This window comes from Canis lupus, chromosome 26 (genome assembly GCF_048164855.1).
Source record: "Canis lupus baileyi chromosome 26, mCanLup2.hap1, whole genome shotgun sequence".
In the NCBI taxonomy this organism is placed as follows: Eukaryota; Metazoa; Chordata; class Mammalia; order Carnivora; family Canidae; genus Canis; species Canis lupus.
The window spans coordinates 49398509-49425381 of NC_132863.1; the positions used below are offsets into that span (position 1 = coordinate 49398509).

The 26873-nt window shown below is 61.7% G+C and overlaps 2 protein-coding genes across 15 annotated transcripts; both read left to right on the forward strand.

The window, feature by feature from the left end:
- The first annotated feature begins 5310 nt into the window (after window positions 1-5310).
- Window positions 5311-7066, forward strand: ABHD16B (abhydrolase domain containing 16B). The gene has a single exon (XM_072801802.1). The coding sequence runs from the start codon at window positions 5553-5555 to the stop codon at window positions 6981-6983; it is 1431 nt and encodes a 476-aa protein (XP_072657903.1). The 5' UTR covers window positions 5311-5552; the 3' UTR covers window positions 6984-7066.
- Window positions 7067-7187: 121 nt separating this feature from the next.
- TPD52L2 (TPD52 like 2) lies at window positions 7188-26645 on the forward strand. Of its 14 annotated transcripts, none has more exons than XM_072801803.1 (9): window positions 7188-7623; window positions 11580-11725; window positions 13909-14057; window positions 14870-14929; window positions 19358-19459; window positions 22582-22608; window positions 23459-23500; window positions 24493-24541; window positions 25106-26645. In XM_072801803.1, the coding sequence occupies exons 1-9, from the start codon at window positions 7203-7205 to the stop codon at window positions 25199-25201; spliced, it is 1092 nt and encodes a 363-aa protein (XP_072657904.1). In that variant the 5' UTR covers window positions 7188-7202; the 3' UTR covers window positions 25202-26645. The 14 variants fall into 14 exon arrangements, with proteins under 14 accessions (XP_072657904.1, XP_072657905.1, XP_072657906.1 ...); XM_072801811.1 differs by lacking the exon at window positions 7188-7623 and adding an exon at window positions 9420-9571; XM_072801804.1 differs by lacking the exon at window positions 22582-22608.
- Window positions 26646-26873: the final 228 nt, after the last annotated feature.

Sequence of the window (26873 nt, forward strand, 5' to 3'; positions counted from 1 at the left end):
GGTCCTCCCCCCTGCCTTCCTGGGTGGGCCTGTCCTGGAGCAGGGGCTGCCTGGGGGCGCTGATGCCTTCGTGTCTGTGCACCGTGGGTGGGGTCCGGGGGTCACTCTGGAGTGCGGCCCCCATTAGAGAAACCACAGCGGCCAAGGTGGGAGGCACCTGGCCGGGCGAGCAGGGGCCAGCAGCCCCTTCACGTCCTCCCTTGTCTCCCCATTTCTCTGCTGAAGCCCGGGGGACAGCCTGGAGGGAGGGGACAGAGGGAAGACAGGACTGCCTGTCCGGGCCGGCCCACCACAGAGGTGGGCTTGACTCCTAGCCAGCTCCCCAGGGAGCAGCGGGGTAAGAGGGGTGGGCGAGTGAGGGCCTCGGAGCAGCCGCCCGGAGTTCAGCAGATGCGGAGAACAGAGAGTGCCTTGAGCAAGGGGGGTGGGAGGGAGGAAACTTTCAGGGTCCCCTGGGGTCAGCTCCGGGACAGTTGCCGTTTTTAATCTGCGCTAGAGACCTAGCAGGAGCCCAGAGGGCTGTAACCTAGATCGGCTCGGAGCTCGGAGGTGTGCAGTGTGGCCGAGAACAGCCCTCCCCCAGCCCCGCACCGCAGGCCACGGGGACACTGGCCATCCGGGTCCTGTCCTGCGGGCTTCCCCCCGCCAAGTGCGTGGCGGCCTTGCGGGGTCCTGCTCCCCCCTGGGCGGGCTTCCCCTCACCATCCTCCCGGCTTCATTCCTCCTCCAGGGGGTGCCCAAGTCCCCGGGGGGGTCTGGGGCGGGGGCGGGCGGGGTTCTCCTCCATCTGGGGTCCTGAGAATGTGCCGCCCCTGACCTGGGGCCCCCCAGGAGCCAGCTGCAGCCCCCTGCCTGCGCCCCAGGAAGCCTGACCGACCAAGGGGCCTCTGGCGCCGCCAGCCCTGGGCTCCCCGCCCCGCCCCGACCTCTGGCGACCTCCCCAGGCCGTGCCCCCCGCCCACACCCACCGTGCCCTCAGCCTCCCGTGGGGGGCACTGCGGGCGGCCTGACGCCAGGGACAGCCCCTCGGCGCCGCGGAGCCTGGAGCGGGGGGCGGGGGGTGGGGGGCGCCAGAGCTTGGGCAGGGACCCGGCCGCCCAGGCCCTCGGGGGCGCTGCTGAAGAATCCACATTGCCACGACCCGGAAGGGCCAGGAAGGGCACCCGCGGCGCCCTCGGGAGTCAGAGCCGCCCCCACGCTCGGCCCAGGAGGGGCGCCCCGGGCGGCTGGCTGGGAGCTGGTCGGTGGCATCCCAGACCCTCCGGCGAGGCCCCTTCCCGCCCACTGCCGGTTTTCGGGGTCCCACAACCGCCAGGCAACGTGTGGCAGCCGCCGAAGGCCTGGGCCTCGCCCGTCGCACGGGGTCCCCATCTTCCCGTCCCCCCATCAAGCCCGGCCGCTCCACTCTCTCCCCCGGAGCCAGGCCTGGCCGCGTAGCTCCAGGCCGCAGTTTCCGTCTGGGGCGCGGTGGCCATGGCACCGGGTCCCCCAGGTGAGGGGTCACTGGGGGCAGCGAGACACAGAACACCAAGGGGACCGTGGCGCTGCTGGGATGGCTTCCGGGGCGCCCTGGGCGCGGGGCCGGCTCAGCTCGCCGCCCGTCCCCGCGGGAAACCCCAGCAAGACACAGGCCCACACTGGCTGGCGCCCCTTCACCCAGGCGGGCCTCGTAGGGACCTCCGGGCAGGGAGCACCCGGTGCTCAGGGCGGCCACCGCGGCCCAGGGGAAAGGCCTGGAAAGGCAGAGCCGCCGAGAGGGGAGGTGTACGGGGCCCGGGGCCTGCTCCCCGGAGCGATCGCCCTCACCAGTGCTGGCGGCGCCCCTGAGCAAACAAGCGGCGGGGTCCCCCGTTCGGCACATCGGCTTTCCTAAAAGCCCTCGTCCCACTACACGTCGTGCACGTTCGTAGGCAAAGAGGGAAGGTGCACAAGGTCGCGGCCAGTTCGGACCGTCGCCGCCAGGGAGCTCAGAGGGGGCCGGGTAACGCTTCCGGCCTGTCTCAGGGGTGGCCGAGCCCTGCCTAGTCGTTGTGAACTCCGGGACGTGAGCGCTCTCCTCACACCGGCCCCTGTGCACGGTGTCACTGTGGTGGCAGAGGGGACCCTGACTGGGCGCGCGGCCGCCCCTGTGAGTTGGTGTTGAACTTGGTCATCGGGGCCGTTCCCGGGCACGGGGCCGCGCCTGCCTGCACGACGCCTGGTCTGCAGAAACGGGCAATACCCGGGCCGGGGGCAGGGGGGGACTGTGCTCCAGGGAACTTGGCCCCCTGGGACCAGCCTGCTGGGCTCCTGACCCCAACCCAAACTTTACCCTGATGGTGGGGGTGCAGTGGGAGGAGACTGGCCCTGCTGGGAGGCAGGAAGGAGAGGGCGTGGGTGTGTACTGCTCCCCACCAACCCCACCATCCTTGAGGGCTCTGGGTAATTCTCTGTGATTCCAGATGTTCAGCAGCTGTCTTGGCCATTTCCGCCCCTTCTTTGACCCTGCATCCGCCAGGAAGCGTCCCCTCCTGTCCTCAGGCTCTGAGCCACCCCCCACCTTCCCTGCACCCCATTTCCTGAGCAGAGGCGTTTGTGCAGACTCAGCTCCCTCTCCCGCCAGGGTGGCTTCAGTTTTCCCAAGGCCCGGGCTCTGCTCCCAGAGCCCCGGGCTGCTGTGGTCAGCTCACGGCTGCCGCCTGGCTGGACACCCTCTGCCAGGGGCTCCGATCCCAGCCCCCACCCCTCCAGCCTCTGGGACTGGCGTTTTCTCTCTCCCTCCACTCTTGCTCCAAGGTTGGCTGGGTCTGCTCCTGCGGCATAAATCAGGGCCTCCAGGGAGGCAGAGCAGAACCGGCCAGGAGGGAGCACTGCCTCAGTGGGGGAGGGTGGAAGCCCCGAGCGTGAGGGCCAGAGGTCACAGAGCCCAGCAGGCTCTGCGGGGGTGGGGTATATGCTCAGATGTCTGCCCGGCAGACCTGGGGCTCGAGGGGGGGTTGCCTCCTCCAACTGAGACCTGATAATTGAGATTACGGCCCCACCTTCCCTGAGCAGATGGGAGGGGGAGCACAAGAGGTCATTGCTGCTGCAGCTGGTCCTGTCTGGGGGGCTCTGCTCTTCTGGAGAGGGGACAGCAGGAGGAGGTCTCCCTTCCTGTCACATGCTTTCCTGTCTCAACAGGGCTGGTGGTTGGGGGCACTTGGGCTCCCATGGGCTGGGGGGCAGGGCTGGTGGGGTCAGGGGCCAGGCCAGACACAGGCTACGGACACTTCCAGCCTGCTGATCTCTGCTCCTCGGAAGCTGGCCTCTGCTCCCCCTCCACCAAAGCCACCTCTTCCTCCAGGCCTCCTGCTCTTCTAGGGCGAGCCAAGGGCAAATGGACCTGAGTGACGGAAAGTCTATTTCCAAAGACAAGTCTCAGAGCTCAGCAAGCCGAGAGACTGTCCCCAGGAGGACGGGCTCCTCCAAGCCCCACGAGATGTGGCGTTCTAACATACTTTGAGGACAGGCTTCCAGGAGACCCCTGTGTTGGTTTGGATTCAGGCTGAGGACCCAACGAGGCCTTCTACTCTGCTGTTGGAGGTCATGCCTCCGATCTCACAAAGTGAGCCGGGAGCTTCTGGATCTGGCACCCCCACCCCCAGCTTCTGAGTTTATGAAAAGGGTTCCCAGAAGAGTAAGTGTCCCCACTCTCGCCCACGTTTTTCACTCCCACTACTAACCCAGGACCAGGGGGCACATTTCGGGAGGACCAGGACCACCAATCCCCGTGGGCAGCAGTTATGCCCACCCCTTGACCTCAGGCAAGGCACCCTGTGGGCTCTCCTGGGGTAGTCTCTCCACGGCCCCTGCTGCCACTCAGACCCAAGGAAAAGGTGAGGTGGTTGCAGGGAAGAGGGAGCAAGAGGGGACTCTTGTCCAGGTGCACCAGTGGACCCCGAGTCACCCCACTGGTCCTCAGGACCTGACCACGGAGCACAGCAGCCCAACCTGGGATATGAGCTGGATAATCAGGAAAATCTGGATCTCAGTTGGCTGGGGGAGGGATGCGGGGCGGGGGGGGGAAGGTGCCAGGCTGAGCAACAAATAATAAACAAACCTAAAAACAGGATATCCAGTTAGAGCTGAATTTCTGACAAATAAGGTTTATAAAAGTATGACCCATGCAAGTAGGACACCCTTCTACTCAAAAGTATTTATTGTCTATCTGAAATTCAAACTTACGTGGGCATTCTGTGTTTTAGCTGGAGAGCCCAGTGGAGGGATATCCAGCCTCCCAATTCACTCTGTCAACCCCTCCTGCTTGCCAGCCCCTAAGGACCCCAGCAGCCTGCAGCTCTGCTGCACAAGCCTGGTGGGGACTGGGCTGCAGGGGACGCACCTACACGGAGCAGGGGCGCAGAGCGGGCTTGCGGGGGCCTGGAACCCCCTGCCCAGAACACTCTGGGTCTGTGAGGCGGGTCCGGCTGCCCGGCTCCAAGGCTCTGCCTCGGTTTGCCCAATTTGCTGTTTCCGGTCCAGGCGACTATAGAACGAGCCCTAAGAGCCTGGCTCGACCCCTGTCCCCTCTGCCCTCGGGTGGGCCGGCCCTCTCGAGCACAGGAGAAAAAGAGGAACCCACTGAAGCCCTCCAGAAAAGAGGAAGGTACAGCTTGCGGGCTGATTTGAGTGAGGAGTGGGGAGGAGGGCTTGGCCAGGGGCTGAAAATGAGGAACACCCGCCAGGCAGGACCTACCTGGAGGTCACTGCCTCTGCTGGCACCCGTGGAAAGAGGATGCAGAACAGGTGGGGGGTTTCCAGCCCAAGCTCACCCCCTTTCCTGGAAAGGAAGGTGTGGGGTGGGGGTGGGGGGACAGGACCTTGGACACACACTGCCTCACTGCTCTGTGGCACCCCCGTGGCCAGACTCAGTTTCTCCCCTAGGGTGAGGAGGTGCATGGGATTCCTGGGCCGAGAACTGGTACCAGCGGCCTTCCTCGGGGCCTCCAGTGCCTGAGCTCGCAGCCTGAGCACCCGTTTCCCCCTTGGGAGCACCTGGGCAGGCAGGGAGCCATGGTGGCCCACAGCGGGCCTCGGCTGGGGCCAGGGAGGCCCTGCGTGTTGCTGCCGAGGCCGGGCTCCTGGCCAGGAAGAGGCCAAGGCTGTAGGTTTCCGGGCCGCTGCCCGCCCTCCGTGGGGGTGGGGGTGGGGCTGCTCAGGTGTGACGGGCGCCCACGGGAGCCGCAGGCACGGGAGGGTGGGCGAGGGCGGGCGGCTGCGCGCGGGGGCGGGGCCGAGGCCTTTGTCGCCGTCACAGGGGCCGCCTCGCTCCCAGCAACAGTGACTCACGTGGGGGCACGTGCGCCGCCGCGGACCCCCAGGCCCGGGTCACAAAGGCCGCAGGGCCGGGGCCTGAAGAGGCGCGTCCCCAGACGGCCGAGCGCGGCGCTCGCCCCCGGTCCCGGCCCCGCAGCCCCCGCGGCCCCCGCGGCCCCCCGCAGCCCCCCGACCCCCGTGGACCTCCCCGCCCCCGCAGCCCCCGCAGCCCCGCCGCGCGCACACGGCTCCCGCGGAGCGCCGGCGCCTCGACGCCCATGTGCGTGGTGTGCTTCGTGAAGGCGCTGGTGCACGTGTTCAGGCTGTACCTGGCCGCCAGCTGCAGCTCCGGCCTCTGCGGCCGGCCCGTGGACTTCCGCTGGGACGCGGTGCGCGCGGGCGGGGGCGCGGGCGGGGGCGCGGGCGCGGGCGGGGGGCGGCGGGCGCTGACGTGCGCGGCGGCCGCGGCGGGCCTGTGGCTGGTGCTCGGCGGGGCGCGGGGCGGGGGGGCGGCGGGGCGGCCGCGGGGCGGGGCGCGGGGCCCGGCGCTGTGCCTCCTGCTGCAGCTGCGCGAGCTCCCGGGGCAGCTGGCCTGCTACGCGCTGGCGCACTCGCTGGGCCGCTGGCTCGTGTACCCGGGCTCCGTGTCCCTGATGGCGCGCGCGCTGCTGCCGCTGCTGCAGCGGGGCCAGGAGCGCCTGGTGGAGCGCTACGGCGGCCGGCGCGCCAAGCTGGCGGCCCGCGACGGCGGCGAGATCGACGCGGTGTTCATGGACCGGCGCGCGCGCCCGGGCCGCGGCGGCCGCGGCCTGCGCCTCGTCGTCTGCTGCGAGGGCAACGCCGGCTTCTATGAGATGGGCTGCCTGTCGGCGCCGCTGGAGGCCGGCTACTCGGTGCTGGGCTGGCACCACGCGCGCGTCGGCGGCGGCTCGGGCGCGCCGTCCCCCGAGCACGACGCCAACGCGGTGGACGTGGCGGTCAGGTTCGCGCTGCAGCGCCTGCGCTTCCCGCCCGCGCACGTGGTGCTCTACGGCTGGTCCATCGGCGCCTTCACCGCCGCCCGGGCCGCCGTGACCTACCCGGAGCTGGGCGCGCTCGTGCTCGACGCCAGCTTCGACGACCTGGTGCCGCTGGCGCTCAAGGTCATGCCGCACAGCTGGAAGGGGCTCGTGGTGCGCACCGTGCGCGAGCACTTCCACCTCGACGTGGCCGCGCCGCTCTGCCGCTACCCGGGCCCGGTGCTGCTGCTGCGGCGCTCGCGGTCCGCCGCGGCGGGCACCCCGGGGCCCCCGCGCCCCCTGCCGGCCGGCGGCGGGGAGGGCAACCGCGGCGACGAGCTGCTCCTGCGGCTGCTGCGCCACCGCTACCCGGCGCTGATGGCGCGCGAGGGCCTGGCCGCCGTGACGCGCTGGCTGCGGGCCGGGAGCCCCGCGCGGGAGGCCGCCCTGTACGCGCGCGCGCGCGTGGACGACGAGTGGTGCCTGGCGCTGCTGCGCTCCTACCGCGCGCGCCGCGAGGCCGAGCCGCCGGACGCCGGGGCCTGCGGGCCGCACGGGCCGCCCTTCCCGTGGCGGCTGGGCCGGGGCCTGAGCGCGCGCCGCCGCCGCCAGCTCGCGCTCTTCCTGGCGCGCAGACACCTCAGGACCGTGGACGCCACGCACTGCAGTCCGCTGGAGCCGGAGGACTTCCAGCTGCCCTGGAGGCTGTAGTCCCCGGCCTGCGGCGGCCGCCGGCGCCCCGCGCCCCCTCCCCCCTCCCCACGCCCACGCCAGTAAAGCCGGCCCTGCCTGGGGATCCCGACCTGCTGAATGGGGAGGGCGCCGCGCACCCCCTCGCCCCTGGTCCCCCCCGCCGAACGCCGCGGACCTCCGTGCGCTCCCACTCCCGGGAGGAGCCAGAGCCCAGCCCGACCCAGCGGTGGTGCCTCGATGCCCCCGCGGGATGGCGGGAAGGCGGGAAGGCGGGAAGGCGGGCGGGGGGCTCCCCGAGGTGCCCCGACCTGGCCTAGGAGACAGGACGGTCCTGGGAGGGGTCCGTGCCCGTCACCCCTCGCTGTGAGAGGACGGTGGTCCGTAGCCCCCGCGGCAGGTGCAGCAGGAGAGCGACGTGGGCGCCCGGGCCCCCTCCCCGCCTCCGCGTTCCTGGTGCTCAGGCAGGCCGCGTGGGGCGCAGGCACACCTGCGCTGGCCACCCCAGGGCAGGGCCGGGCCGGGCCGGGCGGGGCGGGGCTCCCGGCCCAAGGGTGCAGCGCTGAACCAGACGCCCCTGGGCGCAGCCGAGCTGACGGGCTGAGCACGGCAGGAGGTGGGGGCCCCTGGCTGTCCCCGCCCCAGGACTGCGGCCAGCCAGGTGGGCTGAGCGGCAGCCGGACAAACCAAGGTGGCGAGTGGGGCAGATGTTTACTGCACAGGCCACGGCAACACGTGGCTGTGATACTCCAGAGGCGGGGGGGGGGGGGGGATATGCCTGTGGCCAGGTGAGGCAGGTGCTGGGGGGGGGAGGACATCTGCAGCCAGGTGAGGCAGCTGGGGGATACCTGTGGCCAGGTGCTGGGGGGGACACCTGAGGCCGGGTGAGGCAGGTGGGGGGGCACCTGCACCCAGGTGAGGCAGGCACTGGGGGGAGACACCTGTGTCCAAGTGAGGTAGGTGGAGGGGGGTCACCTGCACTCAGGTGAGGTGGACTCTGGGGGGTGACACCTGTGTCTAGGTGAGGCAGGGGGACACTGCACCCAGGTGAGGCAGGCACTGGGGGCAGACGCCTGTGTCCAGGTGAGGCAGGTGCTGGGGGGTTGGGAAGGACACCTGCAGCCAGGTGAGGCAGGTGTAGGGATGCCTGTGGCCAGATGAAGCAGGTGCTGGGGGGGGGGGGACACCTGTGTCCAGGTGAGGCAGGTGGGCGGGTCACCTGTACCCAGGTGAGGGCTGAGGCGGGCACTGGGGGGGCGACACCTGTGCACAGGTGAGGCAGGTGGGGGGCACCTGCACCCAGGTGAGGTGGGCACTGGGGGGTGACACCTGTGTCCAGGTGAGGCAGGTGCTGGGGGGTTGGGAAGGACACCTGCAGCCAGGTGAGGCAGGTGTAGGGATGCCTGTGGCCAGGTGAAGCAGGTGCTGGGGGGGACACCTGTGTCCAGGTGAGGCAGGTGGGCGGGTCACCTGTACCCAGGTGAGGGCTGAGGCGGGCACTGGGGGGGGCGACACCTGTGGCCAGGTGAGGCAGGTGGGGGCACCTGCACCCAGGTGAGGCGGGCACTGAGGGGGCGACGCCTGTTTCCAGGTGAAGCAGGTGCCCCGGGGGGACGCCTGTGGCCAGGTGAGCCTTGAGCGATACACGAAGGGGCTCCGGGCGGCGCGGTCCGCAGGCTCAGGTCCGGAGCGTCCCACCACGTAAGGGTTTGCTCGCAGTGGCGACTCCGAGCCAAAGCGGGGAGGCCTGGGGCCTTGTTTCAGCACCACCGGGTGGTCCAGGGCTGGCTCCCGGCCGAGAAGTCCGGCGTTTGCTGGTGACCCCGGGCCCATCCCTCCGGCCTCGCGCCCCCCACCCCCGGCCCGGCTCCGGGGCTGCCGGAGAAGGAAGCGCAGGGGCCCTGGGGGATCGCGGTACCGGCGCTCGGGGCCTGTCGGTAGGTCGGGGCGGAGGGGGCAGAGGGGGCGGGGGGGGGGGGGAGGGGGCCCGGCCGGCAGCGCATGCGCAGACCGGCGCCCGCGGCCGGGGGGGTGGGGGGGCAGCGGCGCGGACCCGCCTTTTCCCACGTAACGCGGTGCAATCCCCGCAACAACTGAGGGGAGGAACCACCCCCAGAGTCAGGCGGGCGGGCCTCACGGGGCCTCAAGCGGGCTGTGCGCGGCGTTAGCCTCGGCGCTGCCTGGAAGAGGCCAGCCCCAGGCTGCCCGGCGCCATGTCGGACAGTCCTCCCACTCCCACTCCCACTGCCCCCTCCCCGAGGCCCCGCGGCCTGTTCCACCTGCGCCCCGCCGGGGGGCCGACGGAGGCATCCCTTAGGACCGGCCGCCCCTTCCGGCTTCGGCCGCAGCCTCGGCCAATCAGGTTGGGGCAGGTAATAGGGACGGGGCCGAGCCACGCCCTCATTGGACACAGCCGGCGGGGGCGGGGCAGGCGGCAAGCGGAAGTGGGCCGTCGCGTCGCTGATTACGTCACGCCGCCGTGGCTGAGGCGGTTCCGCTGGCTGGCGTGGACGCGGCGGGCGAGCCCCGGTGCGGCCCGGCGCCAGAGACCCCGGCCCCGACCCCCCTGCGGCCCGGCCGCCGCGCGAACATGGACTCCGCAGGCCAAGGTACCCGCGGCCGGCGCCTCGGCGCGTCCCCGGCGGCGCGTCTCGGACCCTCGGGCCCGCCGCCTCCGTCCGCCGCGCGGCTCGCCTGCAGCTGCGAGCCTCAAAGCTTCCGACGGCCGAGGCTCGGCGTCCGGGCCGCTCGGGCGGGTCCCCGGCGCCCCTGCCTCCGCCCGGGCCGCTGGCGGCGTGCCCGGCCGGCCTCCGTCCCCCTCGGGTGGCAACGCGGCTCGGAGCCCGGGCTCCCTGGGGGCGGGCGGCCGAGCGGAGCTGACGGCGCGTTCCTGCGCGGCCGCCCCGGGCAACTGCGGGGCTCCCGGGCTCTGAGACGGTCCGCGGCTCTTCCTGCCCTAGCTCGGGTGCGGGAGGCTCGGCGTTGGGCCTGCTGCGGAGCTGGGCGGGACGAGGGGAGCTGCTTGGCGCCTGCTGCGTGCCGGGTGCGCTGCAGACCCGCCTCGCACGCGGCCTCGCTCCGTTTTCGGGGTGACCCCTTGAGACTTGCTGTGTTGTCCCCATGCAGGTGATGGATGGCACAGCCCTGGGCAGCGGGGACTCCCCGGACCGCCGCGCCGCGCCTTGGCCTGCTTGCTTAGTGCCCAGCCTCTCCCTGGGGTGATGCCTGTGGGCTCAACGTGTCCGCGGGCATTCGTTTATTACCATTATTATTTTTTAAACGGAAGAGAAGGTTAACGGGGATTTTAAGGCATGTAGCAAATTTGAGCAGGTTCAACGTAGCAGATACAAACGCAGAAGTCAAGTCAGGTAGGTTGAGCTCAGGATCTGTTGGTAAACTGGACACGCTTTATGTCGTGAACAGGTTGGCCAGGAGGTGCTGACCTCAGCTGTCCCGGGGCGTGTGAAGGGAATAAGCCAAATAGAGCATCTTTGGTTAGTTTGTTTGTTTAATATTTTATTCATTCATGTGAGACACACAGAGAGAGACGGAGGCAGAGGGAGAAGCAGGAGCCACGCAGGGAGCCCGACGTGGGACTCGATCCCGGGACCCCAGGATGACGCCCTGGGCCGAAGGCGGCACTAAACCGCTGCACCACCCAGGGATCCCAGCATCTTTGGTTTTAAGTGCAGTCTATTTTTAGCACACTCTGGGATTTCCACTAGAGAAACATAATCTGCAACTAAAGAACTTCTTTCCAACCTTTGTGACTTCACATTTATTTTATTTGTTTCCTTCTTAAAAAGTTCACTTATTTAACGTCTACAGCTCCCGTAGGGCTCGAGCTCCCAGCCCTGGGTTTAAGAGCCAGCCAAGTGCTCCTGTGCCTTTACTGTTAAATGTGCTAGACATGGTGCCGATTGCGTGGTACTGAAGGACGGCCGTGGGTTCGGAGCTGGGAAGAATTGAAGCTGACGCATGTTTCCTCGTGTGGCATCTCGCCAACTTTTAGTGCAGGCGGGAAGATGCTTTTAAATCAAAGAGAAGATAGTGTAGGAATTGGAACCCGATCCGGTGCAGCAGAGGTGCGGAAGCAGTGTTGCCTCTGCGCCTCGCTGCGTGTTGCTGTGGAGCGAGGGTCGAGGACAGACTACAAGGCGTATTTTGTTTTGCTGACTCCCGGCTGGGGCTGGATGACGGGCATACGCTCCTGGTGTGCAATTTTAGTGTGTGTTCTGCGGATTGGTTGATTGCAAGTGGTGCTTGTGTTTACAGCTGCATTAGGTTTCTCCGCTCTAAAACTTACATCTGTTAGGTCTGACAGCTTTGTGGCAAAGGTTTCCGATCTCAGGAAAGTGCACTCGCATGGGGGAAGCAGTTAGGGTCTGGCTGCCTTTCTTGTGCCCTGAAGTAGCACCTTAGGTGGTCTGAGGCGCCCTTGGCCTGATGCCAAACCATCCCTGCAGAGCTTGTTCAGGTAGAGGTGTTGGTTCTCTCCACGGTCCCCGCCGCCCAGCCTGTCCTCTCCACCTCTCCTTCTTCCTTGGTGGAGACCTCGGCCTCGTCCACTTCTCTTTAACTTCGTATTGACACCATCTGGCCTTATGTCTCTGGCAGATATCAACCTGAATTCTCCTAACAAAGGTCTGCTGTCCGACTCCATGACAGATGTCCCTGTCGACACGGCGGTGGCTGCCCAGACTCCTGCTGCGGAGGGTCTGACCGAGGCTGAGGAGGAGGAGCTTAGGGCTGAGCTTGCAAAGGTGCTGTGTCTTGGCCATTTTTCCTGGGGTAACCATGAACTAATGAGGGGGCAGAGAGCTGGCTGTGCTCTGCAGAAATTGCCCTGGGAGGGCATTCCTAGAGTCCTTCAGAAACTGCTCTTTGTGGCCACGTTGTCTGTGCTCAGCGCCTCGTAAATACTCCATGAGGAGGACGTCTGCATGGGGACAGCTGCTCTGAGCACACCGTCTACTGGGAGTTTCTTCATTAGAATTAACACTTGATAGTTTGGAGACTCCACAAGCCATCTGCCCTGGATCTTCATTTTTCTTTTAAAACATTTAATTTGTAAAAAGTGCTTCATGTGAGCATTTTGTTTATTTATTTTTAAAGATACAGAGAGGATCTCCTTTTTTTTTTTTAACAATTTATTTATTCATGAGAGAGAGGAAGAGACACAAGCAGAGGGAGAAGCAGGCTCCCTATAGGGAGCCTGATGCAGGACTCGATCCCAGAACCCCGGGATCATGCCTGGGCCAAAGGCAGATGCTAAACCACTGAGCCACCCAGGTGCCCCTCATGTGATGATTTTAAAGTGAGTCTTTTAAGAGGAAATGGTAATTAAGACCCAAAATTTCCAAGTACAATTTTTACTTATAGCTTCTGCTGGAGATGTTTCTTTTTACTGTGTGATGCAGAATCTAGTGGTACTCACTTGGGATTCAAAATCTGGGGACATGGGGCAGCCCGGGTGATGCAGCGGATTAGTGCCGCCTGCCACCCAGCGTGTGATCCTGGAGACCTGGGATCAAGTCCCACGTCAGTCTCCCTGCATGGAGCCTGCTTCTCCCTCTGCCTGTGTTTCTGCCTCTATCATTCATGAATAAAAATAAATAAACAAAGCAAGCAAGCAATCTTTTTAAAAAACAAAACCTGGGGACATGAACTTGTCAGTATCTGAGTGTAGCATCTGTCAGTCAGAGCTGGTGTGCTGCCTGTCACAGGCCTCTGCGCTGTCTTCAGAGATGAGCCCTGTGTTGATAAAAGAGCTAGGTGGGCAGATGAACCTCAGCCACGACCAGGTTTCAGACCAAGGGGGAAAAGGATTCAGCGGTTTCTGAGTTGAGTGAAGATTATGGGAGTAGCAACAGGCAATGCAGTGAGGCTCATGCTTTGCACTAGGTCATTTCAGAGTTGAGCTGCAGAGTGGAGAAGTTCTATGTCACTTAAAATTTTCAGCGTGAACTTCCCCTAACACAGCTGGATTGCACACCCTCAAGCCCTGTCGATCATCACACCAGAGTGGAATGTTCTAATCACTGGTTGTTACTGCTGGAGTAATGTGTAATAGTTGGGCCTTAGATGATCCTGTGTTTCTAAATTACATCTTGTTTCAACTGTTTTCTGATGGAAAACTAATGATATAAGGATTCTGAGCTACTTTTTATCACTTTATTCCAAACAACCACTTTTTAAAGAGAAGGACCCCCCCCCCCTTTTTTTTTTTAAATGGCAGCTGTTGACACAGGAGCTGGAAACAGACATCTGGTGTTGTGAAACTCCAGAGAATGCTTCTTTCTCAAGTTGCATCCTTTTTGTTGTTGTTGTTAATTTTACGGCCTCAGAAGATTCAGGTCTTTATTGTCAGGAGAGTTTCTCTTACCAGTTCAAACTACTTTAACACAGAAGGGAATTTACTTTTGGCCTGGGTAACTGCCTTTCCCAAGACCTGAGATGACTTCAGGAACATACGCGTTCCCGTAAGGGCTGTTGCTCTGTTATCTGGGTATCTGGCTGGCCGGCCATCTGTTTGTCAGCTCCCCTTCCCAGTGCAGATGGGTCCTGACTGCCAGTAGTTCCAGCTTCTGAGCCCAGAAGGAGAGGGGCTTGACTCTTCAGACACCTGTGCCCCGTCCGGCGGGGGTGGGATGGAGCTATGATAGGCCTGGCGTGGTGATGCGTGGGTGGGCACAGTGATTGCAAGCCCCACCAGAGCCACTTGACTTGGGGGGATGAGACAGTCTTCCCGAAGAAGTTGGAGTGCCAGTACCAGAGAAAAACAGGGTGGTGGTTGGACACAGACTCCGTTCTTAACGCAGGTTATGTTTCTGTAAGCGGAAAGTCCTTAGAGCATTCCGAGAAACTTCTCATTGCAGTGTGTGTGAGGATGTTAGTCACTTCCCACAACACTGGTACTAATCAAGTCAACTGTGTGCTTTTACAGGTGGAAGAGGAAATTGTCACTCTGCGCCAGGTCCTGGCAGCTAAGGAGAGGCACTGTGCGGAGCTGAAAAGGAAGCTGGGCCTCTCTGCCTTGGAAGGCCTGAAGCAGAACCTGTCCAGGAGCTGGCATGACGTGCAGGTCTCGAACGCGTAGGTACCTGCCCTGGGGACTCAAGTATGCCTGTGTGCAAGCAGCCAGCCAGAGGTTCTGGGTCCTTGACCTAACCCCTGGTGTGCAAAGAGCTTAGAGTCTACACATGCTTTTAAAAGGCAGTTGGACGCGCTAGCTAGTTGTCGAAGCAGAAACTGACAAGAGTGTGTTCCAGTGTCCAAAGTTGAGAGGACACTGATGAGGTCCTTAACGAGGCTGATTTTCTGTGATCCCATAGCTCAGTGTGTGCCGAAGCGGACACGAGTCCTTCTCATGAGCACGTTGTGATCACAGCCCCAGGACCTCTGACCCAGATGTGACTCAGTTCTCTGAACTTGGGGAGTGCAGCTACATGGCTCTGAAACACATCCTCCGACATTTGGAGGGTCGGTTTGGGGAAATGTTTCCCATTAAGAAGCCACGTCCCTGCCGAGAGGTTGAATCACATTTCATGAAAATCACCTACAAAATCTTATTTCTCTGTCTTAGGAAGCCCTAGATTTTGAATCCGAAGGGTGACTGCCTTCCTTGCTCCTCACAGCAGTCCTGTTCCCCAAGCGCTGTCTTCCGTGGACTGTCCAGGCCCTCGCTTGGCATGACAGGAAGAGGACTGATTGGCTCTGCCACGGCCTCCCCTGGGCCTGCCCAGCAGGTGCTGAGAGGAGGGACAGATCCTGTCCTCAGGCGGGCTGCACACCCAGCATTGCTGCTCTCCAGCCCTCCTCTGTGCTCCCTGGCCTTGCACCTGTAGTTTGAAACCTTAGTTAAAATAACTGTTCTACGTGATTTACCACAGACTTTCTGTTTTTAGCTATATGAGAACTTCTGAGAAACTTGGAGAGTGGAATGAGAAAGTGACCCAGTCAGACCTGTGAGTGCCTTTGCCGTCACACCTCCCTCCCCCTCCTCTTCCTCTCTACACTCCTAGGGACTGGGAGGCTGTGGCACTTGGCACAAACCTGGTTTGGGTGTCTTTTGGCTATTTTATTTTTAGTATTTTTCTGTTCTTAAACACAAATGGAAGTATAATTCTTGTGAAATGGGTGCCTCCCTCTGGTTGCCACGGATGCATCCCTTAGATGGGAGGCCTAGCTGGGTCTGGGAGCATCTCTGGCTGTTAGGCAGCCCTCAGCCTTCCGAGTGGGCAGACTGGCTGACCGCCATTGGGACTGATGCTGGTGTTCACTTGTGGGGTGGGGGGGTCTTTCTCCTGCAGACCTAGCTCCAGAGGAGGGGTTCTCACAGCTTCACTCAGACTTAGCGCTGGTTCTTGGGCGAGGGCTGCCGCACAGGCCATGCTGGTGGGATCTTGGAGGAGCCGCTTTGGTCTCGGGGGCACCAGGTGTCAGCCACACAGGATATTAGCAGAGTAGGAAACACGCAGATCGGTTTTCGTGTCCGTCAGAGCTGTAGTTCAGAGTGAGTCCTGATGTTTTATTTGAGATTCTTACTCATGGTAATAGTACTTCATTGATCTTTGCTCCAATCTGATTATAATTCCTTTGAACTGGGTGGGGTCACGTGTTAAGCTATTCACTTTCGGGGATTCTTTTCCCTTTTGTTGAGGAGGAAGTGCAGTGGGGGCTCCCAGAGAGCATGGCGGACAGTCCTTTGTGTTTGGAAGGAAATGGTTGTTAACGAGCTGGTCTTTGTGTGCCTGGGACCCAGGTCAGCTGGCTCTGTGCTCGCAGTCGTCATAGCCTGGTGGCACCAGGGGAGCTGGGCACCAGGGCGCTCTGGCGGGTCCTGCGGTTGGTGTGGTTTGGTGTGACCGCAGCCATGGCCACACCCTGGCGTGTTGTTTCTGCGGGGCTGTATCGGAGGATGCCTCCACCACCTGCAGACGTTCTTGAGGTTGAGACAGTGGCTGTCATCTGTGTAGTTTGGGCACCAAGCAGGCTCACGGTGTGCACTTAACCCGAAAAGACTCTCGGGAGACTTTGGTGCTGTTTGTAAAACCGGTTGACAACAGGTTGCTAGGATAGTGTCTCAAATAACTACAACTGTGACTCCTCTGAGAAGCCTGTGGCTCTGGACATGGAAGTGGCTGGTGGGGTGGCCTTCCCAAGCATCTTGCCAGACGGCGGCCATTCCCCTGAGGCCTCACCCCAAATTCCGTTTGTGGAGCAATTGCCAAAGTGACACTCCGGGGGCTGGAGTGTCTCTGCAGGGACGGCCCAGGAGGACGATGACCCAGCTCCTGGTGGGATGACTGGAAACATTGGCTGCCTTGCGCTCCCTGGGGTGAAGGTGCCTGCCTGGTCATTGCTGCAGGAGGCCACTGGTGGGGTGCGACTGCCCTGAGCGTCAGCAAAAATATCTGTGCCTGTAGCGCTGCTTTTCGTGAAGCCATGCTGGGCATAAGCAGTGTCGATGCTACGCGTGCTTTCTCGTCTCAGGGAACTAGTTCTTTATTCAGACTGCCATGCACAAGAGGTGTGTTCTCTTCGTTGGGTCGCCTAACCGGCTTCTGTCTATTGGTAGACAGAGCTGAAGATGTGCAGGTGGCACCAGGTAAACTCCGTAGTCGTGGTTGGTGTGTCGAGTCCTTCGTTTGTACGTGACAGTGCAGATGTAGATGGTGTCGGCCTTGTCCGACTCCTCCCTGGTGCAGGAGGGTGCCCTGCAGTGCAGATTCGAGTCATTGTATTGCCGCCCAGCAGCAAGGTGGCCGCTGTGGGTCTCGCTGGACTCTCAGTGTGGTCAGGGAGCCGGAGGCAGCTCTGGCTGTCCAGACTGGGATTGTGCCCACCCAGAGTTAGAGGTGGCATCGGCCCCCAGGGGAGGGGCCAGGAGCAGGTGCATCCAGCCGATGCCCCATGCTGACTGTGATGGAGGGAGGCTGGTATCAGTCAGGGTCCTACACTTTTGTTTTCCTAAAAGGTAGAAGTAATTTCAGAGGGGTGCTGGCCAGGGTGGCACAGCGCAGCCTTGAGCGTGTCTGGGCCTGAGTTCCCTGCGTGTAGACTCTGGCTCTGCCCCCCAGCCCTGTCGCTGCCTGAGCTTGGCCTCCGCGTCAGGGACCCTCCAGCGCATCCACCTTGGTTTGGAGGTTCCCGTCCCTGATGGAGTCACTCGTCACTCCTCATTTCCACACCCCAGAGCTCCTGAGGGTGGTGGGGTGTGGGAAATCTCTGCGTGGCTCTCCAGCGGGGGTGGTGCCCTTCGGCGTGGCCCATGGCCAGGGTCTCCTGTCCGTTGTCTCGTGGCCGGCTCCAGTCTGAGTCAGCCTCGGGATGCGCCTCCTCGTGGCCCGCGGTGCTCGGCACACGCTTGCCGGCTCTCCCACTGCAGTTCGCCTGTGGACACAGGCTCTGAAGACTTTGCCTTCCGTTCTCTGCTTCAGACCATTTGCCTTCGACAAACAGTTTCACCTGGTCTTACGTACCCGTTATTTCACGAGAAATGGCTTGAAGACGTTTTCTGAGTGTTTTCAAAACGAAATGCGCATTTCATTTCATAAGTTACCTTGTAGTTGGTGTTTTATCAGCAATGGCCAAGGCTTCCAGTCTGTTTCTTGCAGATAACCTATTTTAGCTCACTTTGAAGAGCGCAGTTTGCCAGGCAAGGGTGAGGGGTGGAGCAGCCCAAAGCACTACCACAAGTCAGGGGCCCCAGAGAAGGTTCCAGAGCCTTTCCTTAGCCGGCTGTGTTGTAGAGGGTGTGCAGCACATTTCCTCTTCCCTTTATTGCCACGGTTCTGCTGACCCCGGGCAGGTGTGGTGCAGGTAGCAGCTCCTGGCCAGGGCTCCATCAGGTTGGAAGGCGGTGCCTCGGAGGATTTCAGCTGGGTGTGTGGAAAGCGTCCCACGAGGAGTGTGTGCACTTCAGTGTCTAGTGAGGACCAGCTGCGGTCGGCCCCTCCGCCGGGCGGCCCATCTAGGTCCCAGCCCCGGAGTTCTCGGGGCTGCTGCCGCACACGTGCTTCCATTTAGTTTCCACTCCCATTCAGTTCTGTGGTCCTTTCTGTCACGGGGGAAAGGATTTCTGGGAGCCAGATTTGGCTAACGGTTGGATTCAGAATTAGACTTTAGTTATTGCCTTAGGAGATCCAGAGCAAATCTTCCAGTAAAGATTTTAGATTATTTTCTCTCCATAATTCATACGTTCCTGGATTCATAGATCTTCCTAGAAAGTAAGGTAAACTTCCTGTTCTGGTGACTTCACCATGTTTTCAAACTCACCTGCTAGAAAGCACATGTTTTGAGTCCTAAGCCCTTCTGGGCACCAGAGAAGCCCAAGGCCCCACGTGCTGTGAGAGAGCCTGCCAAGTAGAGGGAGGCCCCTCCAGGAGTGCGCAAGGCCGGGCTTCCCCAGGACAGGACGGTGGGGACAGACGGGGTGGCGCCTGGCGGGGGCGGGGCTTGGAGGCTGTCTGGAGTGGTCAGGAGGGCCGGGGAGGGGGAGCAGCAAGCACCCAGTGGGACCTCCTGCAGATGACACTGGGGAGCGGATGGGAGGGAGGGGTCCAGAAGCCCTGGTGCTGCTGGTGCTGCTGGTGCCATCTGACCTTCCCTGCTCTGACCTGGTGACACCCACAAGGCATCAGAGAGTAGGCAGGCGCCTCGAGAGCCTTGCATCACAGGCTGTTTCCTTAGGTTGGCCAGAAACGAGCCCTCGACCAGGCTGCTGGTCTTTTGTTTATGGTGGCAGCTGAACAGGGACTGGCCCTGCCAGGTGTGGCCAAGGTGGGCCCGACGGTGTCTTTGTGGTCCCTGTGGCCATCTCACAGACATTGCAGTCATGGGTCCATGTCTGGGATGCACGCGCGCCCAGGTGGATGGGGCAGGAGGGCATGGAAAGGGGGGTGTTTACTGATCCAAAGCCACCATTTGCACTGAGATGAAGGTCCCCCAGCTTAGAAAGGCGGTCATAAGACCGCAGAGGAGGATGGGGGCTGGAGGGGCTCCCGGGCCTGCCAGGGCTGCACACCCACACTGTCCAGCGCATCTCCCCACGGGCTTGGTGGAGTTTTGATAGGAGAGGCTCTCCAAATAAAGTAACAGAATGAGGGGTTTTTCTGGGTTCTGTCCCCAACCCAGAGCCCCTGTGGGTCTTTCTTCACCGCAGCAGGCAGAGGCTGCATGTCCCAGGTAGTCAGCGTCGTGAGCACTTGAGTGTTAGATGCGGTGGCGTGAGGTCAGGGGGCGGTTGTTGCAGAGCTGGGAGGTTGTGGCCCGGCGCACGCTCACTAACGGCTCTCTCTTCCTTCTCTTGGGGTCTCTGGCGCCTCGCCTTCTTGGCTTTGGGTGGCAGCTGCCCCTCCTATTGGGTTGGTTCAACTGGTGTTTCTTCTCAGCTACAAGAAGACTCAGGAAACCCTCTCTCAGGCGGGACAGAAGACTTCAGCTGCCCTGTCCACCGTGGGCTCCGCCATTAGCAGGAAGCTCGGGGATATGAGGTGAGATGCTTCGTCGGGTGAGGGTTCGGGGGACCTAGAGCTGCTGGAGGCTCTGCAGCGGCCCAGGCTCAGATGCATACCCCTCGGGGGCCCCTTGGCACCCACAGATGCGGACACACAAGCCTGGACCAGTCGGTTCCCGGTCCCTGGTCTGTGGGCTGCCTCTTTGCCATTCTGTGTTTCTTGGGGGAGGGGGTCACTGTTTCTTTTGAGTAACTTCTAATGCTTGGGACCCGTAAAGGCAGCTGCTTCCCTTTGAAGTTCCACAGAGGGAAGACGGCCCCGTCTGGGGGTCGGTGTCGGGGTGGGGTGTCACTCTGGGCGGCGGTGGGGGTGTGGGTGGGGCATGTTGTTTCCTCGAGTGTTTGCCCTGCCCCGGTCTCCGAGGTCTCAGAGCGTTTGGCTGCAGGCCAGGGGCCCCTCCTGAATGGTCTCTCCCAGAGCTGCTGAGACCTTCCTGGCCCCCACAGGTACCTCGAGCAGGGCCTGGGTCCAGGAGAGTGGAGCAGATGGCCACTTGGCTGGGCTGCAGCCTCACGGCTCCGGCTTGCCCAGCCGTTTCTGCTCTGGGCTCCGGCTGTACCTGCTGGCCCTCCTCTGCTACCCAGCAGGGAGCCAGGGGCATGGCTGCCTCCCTGCTGTGCCCTTGGCAGGCCGTCCTCCAGGACTGTGGGGGCCCAGCGTGCACCGTGGAGCAGCAGTGTGCATGTACTTTGTGACCGTTGCCAGCGTCCTGGCCCCCGACGCACACGGGACCAGCCCCCTCACTTAGGGATTCCGGGGGAACGTCTCCGCTCCCCCACCCCGTGCTGAGGCTTCTGTCTTCTCAGTTGAGAGTCACACTGGTGATGCCTGTGGGCGTGGTGTGCAGCGTTGGGGTCATCCCGCCCTGGAGCCCCTCCTCCCCTCGGGGGCTGCCTCCCCGCCTGCTTAGGTTGGGCACTTCCGCACCTCACAGGCCTGGCACTTGCCTTGTGGGGCCGCAAGGTGGGAGCTCTGCCCTGGTCCCAGAGCCACAGGTGAAGCCACAGACACTTGGACCCGATGGTCGATGCCCACAGCCTTTTTTATTAGTTTCTTGTAATTAGCCCCCCTCCGATTTTTATTTTGAAAAATTTCAAATTTTCGGAGAGGCTGAACGGTCAGTATGCAGTCTGTGTGCCTCAGGAGTACGCGCTTCTGCAGCTGAGGATCCGGTCGTGCTCCCAGCACCTGTGCCTGGGGGGGTCCTTTGGGGTCAGCCTGTGAACGTAGGCCTGGAGTACAGTGGCTGTGAGGTATTTGGCCCTACAAGCTGTGGCGCGGAGTTGACAGCAAAGCAGGTGTGCGGTGGTTCCTCCCATAGGCGTCACGGTAATGTGCTAATGCTGACTTTGTGGGTGTGTTCCTGTAACAAATCTCATTTGAAATTAGATGGGACGCCATCGCTGCTGCGCTCTGGGACACCTGCTTGGCCACGTGAGCCGTGCTGTGGTAAGCCCGGTGACAGACTGATCACACGCCACTGGTGGCCTGGCCTTGGTCCCAGGGAGTGCCACGGAGGGCAAGGCGGGCCGTCCCAGCGCCACCGGAGCGAGCCGTGTGTCAGGTTGTGCTTGTGCTCTCAAAAGAGAGCATTTGAAGGAGGCAGGGAACGTCTGCAGTGCCTACGTTCCGTGCTCACTAGGAGTGTCCTCTGTCACTCTGGGCAGTACTCGCTCATCTTAAGTGTCCTTACGGTCAAGTGTGTGCAGTGTTGGCGCTGAGGCGCATGGCTGCGGTCGAGCTGTCGCAGGCCATCTTGATGGGGCTGCCCTTGGACGACGGCACATTTCTCCGTCTGTGCCTGCGTTCCCGCCCTTGGCTCTGGGAACAGGCATTTGCTGCTGAGCCATGGCATGTAGCCTCCGGTCCCGTGCCTGGCCTCCCTGTGCCTGCCACGGGTCGTGTTAGCACCTGTGCTGCATGTGCGTGGACCGGCCAGCGGGAGGAACCGGGTCCTAGGAGGAACCTTGGTGCCCAGGGGCACTGTCCCGTTTACCGGTGGGCCTCGCCCTGGGGCTCTTTGGTTTTATCCTGCTGTGTTTGCAGGAGTACGGGGAACTCGGACCTTTCCGAGTACTTGATGTGCCCACCATTGCCTCACACATGGTCTCAGGTGGTTTCTGAGGCTGAGGCCTCTTAACCTTGTCAGTTTGCAGCCGAGGTTCAGGACTCCCCACTTCTTGAGAATGAAAATGAGGCCTAGGGAAGTTTCTATATATTGAGATGTTTGCCCCAAATCCGTGTCCTCAGTGGGCTTGTCCTGGAGCAGCCCTGGCCTGAGAGCCTTTTTGCATGCTCTGGGCCCGAGGTGGCAGTCTGGGAGAGAAGACTGGATTTGGGTTCCAGCAGGGAAGGGTCTCTGGTTAGCTTGGTGACCTGTGACAAGACACCTGCCTTCCCTAATCCTCAGACTCCTCCTCCACCTGGAGATGGCAGGGCCTGCTGCCCATCCACGCGGGTCACTCCTGAGATGACCTCCACCTTGGGGGGTAAGAGGTGGCGGGCCTGGCTGCGACGTGGAGGACGTGGCTGTGCTGCCCTTGGACACTTGATTTCTAGCTTGGAATCTGTCGTCCATAGTGATGCAGCCAGAGTGTAAGGCCCTCGGCTCCAGGGGTGTCCCCGGTCCTGTGGCAGGATATGTGTGTGTGCTCTGGTCCAGCCCGGGCCCTGTGGAGATGCAAGCCAACCTGTTGCCGCCTGGCGTGTCAGCTGAGCCTGGCTGGTCTGGGCTCGCAGGTGTGGGGAAGGCACACAGACCCGGGGCTGGAGCCTGCCTCAGCACACCGCACACCTCTGCACCGCTCCTCTCTCTGTGGCTTCTTCCCTCTAACTCCAAACAGGGTCATGGACATGCGGGCACCTCGTCTGTGACCCAGGTGGGGTTGTGTGTGTGCGGGAGCAGCGGCCTCTCACAGAGTTGGGGCTTGGGGAGAGTGGAGGCAGGGTGCATGGCCTGCTCTCCCTGGTGGTGTGAGGACCGGGGGTGGTCGTGGGGGTCCCTGCGTGGCCTTCTGGAGCTTGAGTGAGGGTCTGGGTGGGCCCTGGCCTCCCTCTCCTAACGCTGTGTTTCTTCTCCTCCTGCTGCCACCTCTCAGGGCTCGTCCGTTCTCACACTCGTTTAGGTAAGACTGCGGCTGGACGTGCCTGCGAGGCTCTTCCGAGGCAGGGCAGGGTGGTCTGTGGCTGGCCTGCGGGAGGCCGGGCTGGAAGACGTGCTGAGGGGCACCATGGCCCCTTGCTGGCCGCTGTGACCGCGTGGCTCCTCGCTGGCCTGCAGCCCGGCCTCAGGGAGCTTGCCCTGGAGCTCATGCCCCACGTATCCCCGGGAAGAGAGCTGGTCGTGTGGGCGGGTCATGCTGACTCTCACTGTTGTGTCCCGTGCATCTTCCTCCAAAACGCTGGCTGCTGTTTTCTCCTCCCCCGAGAGGCAGGCCTGTCCCCGCAAGCCGACATTGTCCCGTTGGTCCCGTGAGGCAGCGAGCAGCACTGGGCCGCAGTCGGGCCTCCCGAGGTCCCCACTCTGTGCTGATTCAGTGGCGCTTTCCTAGCCTGACGCTAGTGCTGCCGCCCCGTCACACACCCTTCCGGCCTGGAGGCCTGGAGCCCAAATCCAGAACAATGTGTGATTGTAAATATTTTTACTTACTTGACCTGGTTCTTTCTCTTTTGCCAAAAAGTCACTTCCCTTGCTGTGAAGTCATGGGAGGACACCTGACAGTCCCTTGTACCAGAAGTCTTTTGAAGCCCCAGGCCTACGTGTTAAAGCTCTCCCCCGCAGGGTGCCGTTTCTGGGTCAGCTTTGGGGGCCGGGGAGAGGACCCTGGGGTCGGGGGCCTTCTGTCGTGCGGTGGCCAGAGCTCGCCTGCCCTGCAGAGTCGGGTTCTGGTGGACGAGCCGATGGCGCGGTGAATGCCAGTCTGTCCCTGTGCTAACTCCTGCTTCCTTCTCTGCCTCTACCATGCTTGCGAGCAGCAGCTCTTCAATCCGCCACTCGATAAGTATGCCGGCCATGAGGTAACGTGCACTCGTGCTCCGGAGCTCTCAGAGCCGGGGTGGGAGCCGGGTGGGAGCGGGTGGCTCCTGCCGGTCAGCCTCACACATCCCGCGTCCCTGAGCCAAAGACCATCTTCCCCTGGCAGCCTCCTGTGGGCCAAAGGTTAGAAAGACCCCATCGAGGCTAACGAGCTAGTGGGGAAGAGGCTCCGAGGAATGCATTGTGCCAAACAGGCTCCATCTGGAAGCTTCCAGAGCTGCCCGTGGAGCTGGCCAGGGAGGGGCAGAGAGAGCCATGCACACACCTGGCACCCAGGAGGCCTGAGATGCCTCCGAGCCTACTATGGAAACTTTGATCCGCACCTGGAGGGGAGTCCTGGTCTCAGATCACCCAGAGGTGTGGCCTGTTCTGGAAACCTTCCCTGTGGTGCAGCAGCAGAGCCCCCGTCCTCGTTACAGGAGAATCTGCTGTGGCTGCCGCCCCCCACAGCCTGTGTGCAGGTCCTTGACAGGCTGCTACCAGAGGCCTGAGGGCTGGGGGCTGGGCCAGCCAGGGGGGCCGGTGGGGAAGGGTGCCGGCTGGGGCCGGGCCTGGCCTGCTTCCTCCTGCTCGCTCCCTTGTCCCAGAACTGTCCTTGGTTTTCCTTTGCTTGACTTGTGTCAGAGATTGGTGTCAGGAGCACCCGGGACGTTCCGTGACCTCAGCATGTGTGTACCTCGGGTGCAGTGACGTGTGCCCCACACTCACCCACCCGCTGGCGACGTGCAGGCGCTGTGCTTGCAGTTGGCAGGTGTGGCCGACCTGCTCTGACCTGGAAGCCACCAGGATGACCTGGCCTGGGCCGTCTTCAGACCTTGCTGTGCCCCCCTCCTGTGGGGCCTGTCAGCGTTTACAGTGAGGTCTCAGGATGCTGTCAGGGATCTTTCTGGAGCTTGACCCTAAAGCCAAGATTTAGGAGGGCAGCACAAGCACTTGCTCGCTGCACTGATCTCTCCTCCTTCTCTCTTTAAAGGAATTCTGCGACCTTCAAGTCCTTTGAAGACCGAGTTGGGACCATAAAGGTAACTGTATCTGGACCATTCACTTGTCTTGTCGGGGTGTGACCTGTCCTTTACGTAAACTTGCTTAGTCACCGTAGTTCCCGTGCAGCGACAGGAACTAACGCAGGGGGGTCCTTGTACCTTTTACACAGTTTCCCCAGTGATCCCGTTTTGCGCCACAAGCAGGATAGGACAGTGGTACAGCCAAGGTGGACAGTCTCATCCCCACAGCCGTCCTTCCTGGTGCTCGCCTTCCTCCGGCTGCCCCACAGCCACTAATCTGTTCTCCATTTCGATGACTTACCATTTCACGAGTGTCATGGGATTGGAACCATATAGCGTGGAGCCTTTGAAGATTTGCTCTCTTTACACTGCATAAGTCCCTGGAAATACTGCCAGCCTGTTGCCCGTGTCGGGGATTTGCTCCTTGATATTGCTGATCGATGTCCATCCATGTGGTGTAGACTCTAGGGAGCTGAGCAGCTGGGATTCCCAGCGCCGCCTAGCGCCTGCCGGGCATGGTGTACTCTGTCTCAGGGTTTGGTTTTGTTTTGTTTTGTTTCTTGGTTTTTTTCCCATCTGTAGTCTAAGGTTGTAGGTGGCAGAGAGAATGGCAGTGACAACCTTCCCTCCCCGACCGGGAGTGGCGACAAGCCCCTGCCCGACCACACGCCTTTCTAAGCCCATCGCAGCTTTGCCTGGCCACGGAACAAGTGCAAGCACACCCTCATCGCCACTGCAGCCCTGCCCCGGAGCAGCAGCCCGCCAGGCCGCAGGCGGACGCACACAGCTGGTTTTGAGGAGAGTCGTGCCGTTCACATGTAGACGTGGCCGCTGTGTTCGCATGAGTTAGAGAACACAGTCTTGTACGCAGATGCTTTACATTGAAGTTGGTAGATGCAGACCACTGTGCCGTCCTTCCTGGGGCGCAGGGAGTGGACGGGACCGTGGGCCCTTGGGAATCTTGCTCGTGGGTGAGAACGTGGAAAGAGCAGGAGAGCGATAAGCATGAGATAAGTGGGATTTCCTCAGCCTCTCCTTTACTAAGTTACAGAAGGAAGATCCATCCAGAAAGCCCTACCCGATCTTCAGTTTTTATTTCAAACGCTAAATGAGAAACTGTCCCATTTTCTGAAACCCTCCAGAAAAGAAACTGGTTATCAGCAGCCGCCTAATTGTTACACTAATGATCTAGCTTTAACAAAGCAAATTCTTTATTTTTTAAATGCAGTGAATTTTTCAGAAATTAAAGCTAAGCAAAGCAGCTTTAGCCTCAGTTAGAAAACATTATTTCTTTGGACTCAAGCTGAAATACAACGCCTTACATCGCCTTATGCTTTATTTGTTTATAATGTTTTTATATATAAAAATAAGGGTTCTTTAGTGGGTTTTGAGCACTATGTAGACTTCTGCATCTAGCCCGGAGGGCAGCATGCTTGGACATTGGTGTGTTTTGTTTGCCGATGCACTTCACCCCAGTGTATGAAGCCTGCTTCTCTCTCCTCTAAAGGACTGGGGCAACTCCTGCTGGCCAGAGGGCTCCTGGGCCTCTGGGGGCGGGGGTGGGGCAGGAGGAAGAGCCGGCACCCCCCACAGGGAGAGGCTGGTGCCTTCCGTCCTCCGCTCCAGCCTGCCCGTTTGCCGCACGCTGGGGACGGCCCTGCGTTGGGGTCGGCTGGAACTCTGCTGTCGCCTGTTCTCAGGAGCTACAAAGATCTCATTCTTGTTCTGAAGCTGCCACACCCCAGCAGCCTTGCATTCAGGGCCCCACTCGGGTGTGTCTGGAGGGGCAGCTCCGTGCCTTACTGGCTCCCAGCAGGCAGAGACCTGCGTGCGCAGCTGTGCACCCCTGGGGGAGGAGCCACCGCAGAGTCCACTTCGGCGGACAGTGGCGTGCTCTGGGTAACCCGAGTGTCTGCTGGTCAATTCAGGCACCTGGGGGACTGCAGGCCAGGCTGGTGCCGTGGGAAGAACTGCACTCGGTGTGTTTTCTTCAGGGTTAGAATCACAGATGGGGTGTGGTGAGAAGGCGGGATGCAAGTGTAGTAGGTGGTGTAACTTTTCCTTAAAGTGAATAATGGGTAATTTGTCAATAAAGCATTCCTTTGTGGAAGAGCCCACGTGAGCTTGTGTGGTACGTCTCCCTCTGTTCGTGAAGGTGAGGGGAGAGTGGCCTGTCCCCCCCGCGGAGCCCACCCCCAAGGCAGAGGGGGAGGCGGGCAGGAAGCGGATAAAGCTCGTGCAAATCCCAAGTCTTCCATAGCATGGTGATGCATCTCGGGTGTCTGAGGAAGGGGAACTTGGCACTGGAGACCCAAACTGGCCCAGGTCAGGGCGCAGCAGCGGGGGTCCT

Coding starts and splice junctions, on each gene's coding strand:
- TPD52L2 (XM_072801803.1), top strand. CDS start 7,203: ATGCCCCCGCGGGATGGCGGGAAGGCGGGAAGGCGGGAAGGCGGGCGG. Junction 7,624..11,579: donor CCAGGACTGCGGCCAGCCAG/GTGGGCTGAGCG, acceptor TGTCTCTGGCAG/ATATCAACCTGAATTCTCCT. Junction 23,501..24,492: donor ATAAGTATGCCGGCCATGAG/GTAACGTGCACT, acceptor CTCTCTTTAAAG/GAATTCTGCGACCTTCAAGT.
- ABHD16B (XM_072801802.1), top strand. CDS start 5,553: ATGTGCGTGGTGTGCTTCGTGAAGGCGCTGGTGCACGTGTTCAGGCTG.